The sequence below is a fragment of the Columba livia genome, chromosome 1 (assembly GCF_036013475.1).
Source record: "Columba livia isolate bColLiv1 breed racing homer chromosome 1, bColLiv1.pat.W.v2, whole genome shotgun sequence".
In the NCBI taxonomy this organism is placed as follows: Eukaryota; Metazoa; Chordata; class Aves; order Columbiformes; family Columbidae; genus Columba; species Columba livia.
Window position 1 is genome coordinate 80546 of NC_088602.1, and position 7636 is coordinate 88181.

Sequence of the window (7636 nt, forward strand, 5' to 3'; positions counted from 1 at the left end):
GGGGCACTGAGCGGGACAGGGGGCATCGAGCGGGGCAGGGGACACCGAGCGGGACAGGGGGCACCGAGCGGGACAGGGGGCACCGAGCGGGACAGGGGACACCGAGCCGGGCAGGGGACACCGAGCGGGACAGGGGGCCCGAGCGGGGCAGGGGGCACCGAGCGGGGCAGGGGACACCGAGCGGGACAGGGGGGCACCGAGCGGGACAGGGGGCACCGAGCGCGGCAGGGGGCGGTCCGGGCTCCCAGCGCTGCACCGCGGCCCCGGCGCTCCCTCCGCCGCCAGCGCGGAGCGACCGGGGCACCGGGGCGGGGCCGGGGCGGGCGGAGCCGCAGCAGCCGCGGGGCGGCCGTCGTCCCCCTGCCCGTCCGGTCCGGCCATGGGCTCCCCCCGCCGCCCGGAGCCGCCGCCCCCCCCCGGGCCGCCCCCCCCGGCGCCGCCGCCCCCCCCCGGGCCGCCCCCCCCGGCGCTGCCGCCCCCGGGGCCGCCCCCCCCGCCGGGCGAGCGGCTGCGGGCGCTGCACTGGGAGCCGCTGTCCCCGGCGCGGGTGCGCGGCCGCCACTCGGTGTGGGCTCCGCGGCCCCCGCCGCCGCTGGACCTGCCGCGGCTCCGGCTGCTCTTCCGAGAGCCCCGCGGGGCCGCCCCGGGGCAGCGCCCGGCGCCCGCGGTGAGACCCCCCGACCCCCCCGACCCCCCCGAACCCCCGCGCTCCCCGGCCGCACTGACCCCCCGGCCCCCCCAGACCGCGCTGCTGGAGCCCAAGCGGAGCCTCGCCCTCGGCGTCTTCCTCAAGCAAGTCAAGCGGTGAGCGGAGCTGCCCCCCCGGGACACCCCTCCCGGGACACCCCCCGGGACAGCCCCCAGGGACACCCCCCCGGGACACCCCCTGGGACACCCCCCAGGAACACCCCCGAGGGACACCCCCCCCTGGACCCACCCCAGGGACACCCCCCGGGACCCCCCCCAGGGACACTCCCCGGGACACCCTCCAGGGACACCCCCTCGGGACACCCCCTCCCGGGACCCACCCCAGGGACACCCCCCCCGGGACCCACCCCAGGGACACCCCCCAGGGACCCCCCCCAGGGACACCCCCTCGGGACACCCCCCCCCGGGACCCACCCCAGGGACACCTCCCCCGGGACACCTCCCCAGGGACACCTCCCCAGGGACACCCCCCAGGGACACCCCCTCCCGGGAGACCCATCCCCCTCCCAACAACGTGCGCGCCCGGTGCTGCACACAAGGGGCGGGGGAGACGCCCATGTCCACGTCCAGCCCGTGGGGGCAGAACGAGGCCTGTCCCCGGGGGTCCCGGCGCGGGGGACATCGCAGGTACCTGCTCCCCGCCGGGGTCCCGCACACGGGTGGGGAACAGGCGGGTCCTGCTGCCCCGGGCATGGCGGGGGTCGCTGCCCGCCGCAGGGCTCAGGTGGGGTGGGGTGTGTGGGGCAGAGCGCTGCCCGCGGGCGGGCCGGGGGCAGCCGTGCGTGCGCGTCCCCAGGCCCGTCCGCCAGATCGTGCAGGACATCCGCGACGGCGTCGGGGCTCCGTACGGGGCCGAGAGGCTGCGGGAGCTCTCCCGGCTGCTGCCCGGCGCCGCAGAGGTGAGTGCTGGGGGGGGGGCGGCCCCGGCGAACCCCCCTGACCCGCGCTCTGCCCGCAGGTGGCCCGGCTGCGCTCCTTCCCCGGCGGCGCCCAGCAGCTCCCCGAGCCCGAGCTCTTCATGCTGCTGCTCACCGACGTGCCCAGGTGGGGGCCGGGCTCCCGGGGTCCCGTGTGCCGGGGGTCCCGTGTGCTGGGGGGTCCCGTGTGCAGGGGGTTCCGTGTGCAGGGGGGTCCCGGGGGCCGGGGGTCCAGTGTGCCGGGGGGTCCCGGGGGCTGGGGGATCTTGTGTACCGGGGTCCCGTGTGCCGGGGATCCCGGGGGCCGGGGGGTCCCGGGAGCCGGGGGTTCTTGTGTACCGGGGTCCCATGTGCAGGAGGTCCCACGTGCCACGGTCCCGTGTGCCGGGGGGTCCCGTGTGCAGGGGGTCCCACATGCCGGGGATCCCGTGTCCCGGGGTCCCTTGTGCCGGGGGCTCCCGTGTGCCGGGGGTCCCTTGTGCCGGGGTCCCGTGTGCCGGGTCCCGGACCCCCGCTCTCCCCTCGCCCCCAGCTACGCGCGGTGCCTGGAGCTGCTGGTGCTGAAGGAGGAGTTCTGGCCCCGGCTCAGCGCCCTGCGCGGCTCCATCCAGACGCTGACGGACGCCGCCGGCGGTGAGCGGCCCCGGGGGTGCGGGGCGGCGGGCGGGGCCGGTCCGCGCTCACCCTCGGCCGCTCCGCAGAGCTGCTGCGGTGCGAGGAGCTGCACACCATCCTGCACCTGGTCCTGAGCGCCGGCAACCACCTCAACTCGGTGAGCCCGCGGGAACCGCTCCCGCGGTGACCCCCGGTGACCCTCCGGTGACCCCCGGTGACCCCGCTCGCTCCCAGGGCGGCTACGCCGGCAGCGCCGCCGGGTTCCGCGTGTCCTCGCTGCTGAAGCTGCCGGACACCAAGGGCAACGAGCCGGGCGTGGACCTGCTGCACTTCGTGGCCATGGTGAGCGCGGGCCCTGGGGACAGCCCTGTCCCCTGCTGTGCCCGCTGTGCCCACACCGCCGGGCTGTCCCCTGCTGTCCCCGCACAGCTGGGCTGTCCCCGCAGCGGCTCACAGGGCGCCCTTGGGGCCACACTCCCCCGTCCCGCTCAAGGCCGCTCCGGGGGGGCCGCGCCCGCCCCCGCGCCCGGGGCTGTTTTCCCGGCACACGGGACCCAGAGCGCGGTTCCCACGCTGGGCGGGAGGCGGGACTGCCACCCCCGTCCCGCCTGCCCCTCTGCCCCCCTGTCCCCTTGTCCCCCCGGCCCCCTGTGCCCCTGCCCCCTTGTCCCCTTATCCCCCTGTACCCCCGTCCCGCCTGCCGGCTTGTTCCCCGTCCCTCCTGCACCCCTGTCCCTCCTGTTCCCTTGTCCCTCATGTTCCCTCTGTCCTGCCGTCCCTCCTGTCCCACCTGTCCCCCCGTCCCTCCTGTCCCCCCGTCCCTCCTGTGCCCCTGTCCCTCCTGTCCCCCTGTCCTCGCCACTGGCTTGTCCCCCCGGCTGGGTCCGGTCCCTCCTGTCCCCGCCGCCACAGCCCGTCCCAGAGCCCGGGTGCCTTCGGGGACACTTCTGTCCCTCCTGCCCAACGCGGCCCTTGTTCCAGGTCACCGGCAGTGTCCCCGCAGCACGTCTGGCCGGGGACACGGGGACGCGCCCCCCTGTGCTGTCCCCGTCCCCTGTGCTGTCCCTGTCCCTGTGCTGTCCCCGTCCCCTGTGCTGTCCCCGTCCCCTGTGCTGTCCCTGTCCACTCTGCTGTCCCTGTGCTGTCCCTGTCCCCTGTGCTGTCCCTGTCCCTGTGCTGTCCCCGTCCCCTGTGCTGTCCCCGTCCCCTGTGCTGTCCCCGTCCCCTGTGCTGTCCCCGTCCATCTGCTGTCCCCGTCCCCTGTGCTGTCCCCGTCCCTCTGCTGTCCCCGTCCCTCTGCTGTCCCTGTCCCTGTGCTGTCCCAGCTCCCGCGGGCGGCTCGGGGGGCCGGGGCCGCTCCCCCGCCACTCTCTGTCCGTCTGTCCCGCAGGAGGCGGCCAGGGCGGACCCGAACCTGCTGGAGTTCCCCGCCAAGATGCCGCACGTGGGCCCGGCCGCGCGGTGAGGGCTCCGGGGGCGGCGCGGGGCGCGGAGAGCGGGGCGGGCCGGTGACCGCGCGTCCCCGCAGCATCGATGTGTCGGAGGTGGAGGCGGAGCTGCGGCGGCTGGCGGGGCGGCTGGAGGGGGCTCGGGGCCCGGGGGGCCCGCCGCTGCAGCCGTTCCTGAGCGCGGCCGACGAGCAGCTGCGCGGGGCGCGGGACGCGCTGCAGCGGATGCAGCGGGCGGCGGCGGCCGCGCTCGAGTTCTACTGCGAGGAGGCGGCGCCCGGCGGGCTGCGGGAGCTCTGCGCCGTGCTCAGCGCCTTCGCGGGACGGCTGCGGGCGGCCGCGCAGGTACCGCCCCGCGGGGCACACAGGCACGCGTGGTACCGCCCCGCGTGGGCACCGACCCCGCGTGGGTACTGACCCGTGCGGGAACCGCCCCGTGTGGGTACTGACTCGTGCGGGTACCGCCCCGTGTGGGCACCGTCCCGTGTGGGTACCGACCCCGCGTGGGTACCGCCCCGTGCGGGTACCGCCCCGTGTGGGCACCGACCCCGTGTGGGTACCGCCCCGTGCGGGTACCGCCCCGCGGGGCACCCAAACACACGCGGGCACCGCCCTGTGCGGGTACCGACCCCGTGTGGGCACCGCCCCGCGTGGGTACCGACCCGCGTGGCACCGAAACACGCGTGGGCACCGCCCCGCGTGGGCACCGAAACGCGCACGGGCACCGTCCTGTGCGGGTATCGACCCCTCGAGAGTACCGACCCGTGTGGGTACTGACCCCGCGTGGGCACCGCCGCGTGCGGGTACCGACCCCGCGGGGGTACCGTCCCGTGCGGGTACCAACCCCGTGCAGACACCACTCCGGGGTGGGTACCGCCCCATGTGGGTACCGAAACCCGCCTGGGTGCCGACGCCGCGCAGGCACCACCCCGCGTGGGTACCGACCCGTGTGGGCACCGCCTCGTGTGGGTACCGAAACCTGCGCAGGCACCACCCCGCGTGGGTACCGCCCCGCGCAGGCACCGGCCCTGCGCCCTGTCACCCGTGGGACCGGCACCAGCTCCGCCAGCCCGCGGGGCGGTGCGGGTTTGGGCTCCCCCAGCCCGCGGGGCGGTGCGGTGCGGTTTGGCCCCGCAGCCCGTGGGCGGTGCGGTTTGGCCCCGCATCCCGCTCCGCTCCGCTCCCGCAGGAGAACCGCGCCCGGGAGCAGGCGCAGCAGCGGCGGCAGCAGCTGGAGCAGGAGCGGCTGAAGCGCCGCTCCATCGCCACGTGCTCGGCGCGGGACGCGTCCCCCCGGCCCCGCGGGCCCTTCCCGCTGACGCCCCAGCCCGGCCGGCACGGGCTCCGCGCCCCCCGGCCCGGCCCCGCGCCCCCCGGCAGCCCCCGCCCGGCCCCCGCCCCGCAGGGCCCCCCCCGCCCGCCCGGCGCCCCCCCGGCGCTGCAGCGGCGGCACACGGCCCCGGAGCTGCCCGAGGCGCGGGGCTGCGCGCAGGGGGCGCCCCGCGACCCCGCCCCCCCCCGAGCCGCCCCCCCCGGCCGCTGCCGCCCCCCCCGCCGGCCCCGCGCGCCCCTTCAGCCTGGCCGCCCTGTTCCGGGGCAGCGGGGCCCGCGGGGACCCGGAGCCCCCCCCCGCCGCCCCCGGCCGCGCCCCCCGGCGGCTCGGCGCTGCTCGGCTTCCTCCGGCGCCTGGCGGGCGGGAGGGGGCGCGGGGCCCCCCCCAGCTGAGGGGCGCGGGCTCCGTTTTACCCCCGTGTCCCCAGCCCCTCTGCTTCCTTGTGACAATAAACGCTGAGAATTCCCACGGCTTCCTTCCCCGCGGGGGGGCCCACGCCCCGCACGGCCACCGCCCCGCGCCGCTGTCACGCAGGGCCGTGGGGGCACCTCCGCCGGGCACGCGCAGCGCGCTGCTGGCCCCGTGGCTCCGGCGTGGCCACCGTGTCCGCCCCCGCTGGCCCGGGCCGGCTCGTGACCCGTCCCCCCGTCACTGCGCCCTTTGTTGCCACCCGGTGCCACCCGTGCCAGGCGGCGCGGAGGCGGCTGGAGCGCGAGCCCGCCTGCCCCGGCGGGCACCCCGGACACCCCAGGCACCCCCAGGACACCCATAGGCACCCCCAGACAGCCCCAGGGACCCCCAGACAGCCCCAGGCACACCCAGACAGCCCCAGACAGCCCCAGGGACCCCCGGACACCCCAAGACAGCCCCGGACACCCCCAGGCACCCCTAGACAGCTCCAGGCACCCCCGTACACCCCCAGGCACCCCTAGACACCCCAGGCACCCCCAGGGATCCCCAGGGACCCCCGGACACCCATAGGCACCCCCAGACACCCCCAGGCACCCCCAGACAGCCCCGGACACCCCCAGGGATCCCCAGACATCCATAGGCACCCCCAGACACACCCAGACAGCCCCAGGCACCCCCAGACAGACAGCCCCGGACACCCCCAGGGACCCCCAGGGACCCCCGGACACGCATAGGCACCCCCAGGCACCCCCAGACAGCCCCAGGCACCCCCAGACAGCCCCGGACACCCCCAGGCACCCCCAGGCACCCCCAGACACCCCCAGACAGCCTCAGGCACCCCCAGGGACCCCCGGACATTCCCAGACACCTCCAGGCACCCCCGGACACCCCCGGACAGCCCAGACAGCCCCAGGCACCCCCAGGGACCCCCGGACAGCCCCAGACAACCCAGGCACCCCCAGACTCCCCCAGGCACCCCCAGGCACCCCCAGGCACCCCCAGGCACCCCCTGGCCCGTGTCCCATGTCCCGTGTCCCATGTCCCCGCATGGTGCCGTGCCGTCCCTAGCGCTTGGCAGCTGTGTCCCTGCCGTGGGTCGTGCACAGAGGTGGGAGCTGCAGGATGCTGTACGTGGTGCTGTACGCGGGGGGGTGCTGGGCTGCTGGGTGCTGGGTGCTGGGTTGCTGGGTGCTGGGCTGCTGGGTGCTGGGTGCTGGGTTGCTGGGTGCTGGGGTGCTGGGTGCTGGGTGCTGGGTTGCTGGGTGCTGGGCTGCTGGGTGCTGGGCTGCTGGGTGCTGGGGTGCTGGGGTGCTGGGTGCTGGGTTGCTGGGTGCTGGGGTGCTGGGTGCTGGGTGCTGGGTTGCTGGGTGCTGGGTGCTGGGCTGCTGGGTGCTGGGTTGCTGGGTGCTGGGTGCTGGGCTGCTGGGTGCTGGGGTGCTGGGTGCTGGGTGCTGGGTTGCTGGGTGCTGGGCTGCTGGGTGCTGGGGTGCTGGGTGCTGGGTGCTGGGCTGCTGGGTGCTGGGGTGCTGGGTGCTGGGTGCTGGGTGCTGGGGTGCTGGGTGCTGGGTGCTGGATGCTGGGGTGCTGGGTGCTGGGCTGCTGGGTGCTGGGGTGCTGGGTGCTGGGTGCTGGGTGCTGGGGTGCTGGGTGCTGGGTGCTGGATGCTGGGGTGCTGGGTGCTGGGTGCTGGGGTGCTGGGTGCTGGGTGCTGGGGTGCTGGGTGCTGGGTGCTGGGTGCTGGATGCTGGGGTGCTGGGTGCTGGGTGCTGGGTGCTGGGCTGCTGGGTGCTGGGGTGCTGGGTGCTGGGTGCTGGGTGCTGGGGTGCTGGGTGCTGGGGTGCTGGGTGCTGGGTGCTGGGTGCTGGGGTGCTGGGTGCTGGGGTGCTGGGTGCTGGGTGCTGGGTGCTGAGTGCTGGGTGCTGGGGTGCTGAGTGCTGGGTGCTGGGGTGCTGGGTGCTGGGGTGCTGGGTGCTGGGTGCTGGGGTGCTGAGTGCTGGGTGCTGGGTGCTGGGGTGCTGGGTGCTGGGTGCTGGGTGCTGGGGTGCTGGGTGCTGGGTGCTGGGTGCTGGGGTGCTGGGTGCTGGGTGCTGGGTGCTGGGGTGCCGTAGCCTTGGGCTGGTGTGGGGCTCCTGCCTCCTCGTGGGGACACGAGCGCGTGGGGAGCAGCCGGGCGGTCACCGATCAATCCCAGCATGGAGTGGGTT

The 7636-nt window shown here is 76.8% G+C and overlaps 1 protein-coding gene across 5 annotated transcripts; it reads left to right on the forward strand.

The window, feature by feature from the left end:
* Window positions 1-250: 250 nt before the first annotated feature.
* Window positions 251-5517, forward strand: LOC135579068 (basic proline-rich protein-like). Of its 5 annotated transcripts, XM_065057647.1 has the most exons (9): window positions 251-804; window positions 1505-1607; window positions 1667-1752; window positions 2158-2258; window positions 2327-2397; window positions 2475-2582; window positions 3631-3701; window positions 3769-4033; window positions 4878-5517. In XM_065057647.1, exons 1-9 carry the CDS (start codon window positions 380-382, stop codon window positions 5478-5480), a joined length of 1833 nt encoding a protein of 610 aa, XP_064913719.1. In that variant the 5' UTR covers window positions 251-379; the 3' UTR covers window positions 5481-5517. The 5 variants fall into 5 exon arrangements, with proteins under 5 accessions (XP_064913719.1, XP_064913650.1, XP_064913490.1 ...); XM_065057578.1 differs by having other exon boundaries at window positions 1505-2017; window positions 2082-2258; XM_065057418.1 differs by having other exon boundaries at window positions 1667-2258.
* The last annotated feature ends 2119 nt before the right edge of the window (window positions 5518-7636 follow it).

Excerpts from the sequence above, each read along its gene's own strand:
- LOC135579068 (XM_065057336.1), top strand. The coding sequence starts at position 380 with ATGGGCTCCCCCCGCCGCCCGGAGCCGCCGCCCCCCCCCGGGCCGCCC. Across the intron at positions 805-1,504 it reads TTCCTCAAGCAAGTCAAGCG|GCCCGTCCGCCAGATCGTGC; the intron begins GTGAGCGGAGCT and ends GCGCGTCCCCAG. Across the intron at positions 2,259-2,326 it reads GCTGACGGACGCCGCCGGCG|AGCTGCTGCGGTGCGAGGAG; the intron begins GTGAGCGGCCCC and ends GCCGCTCCGCAG.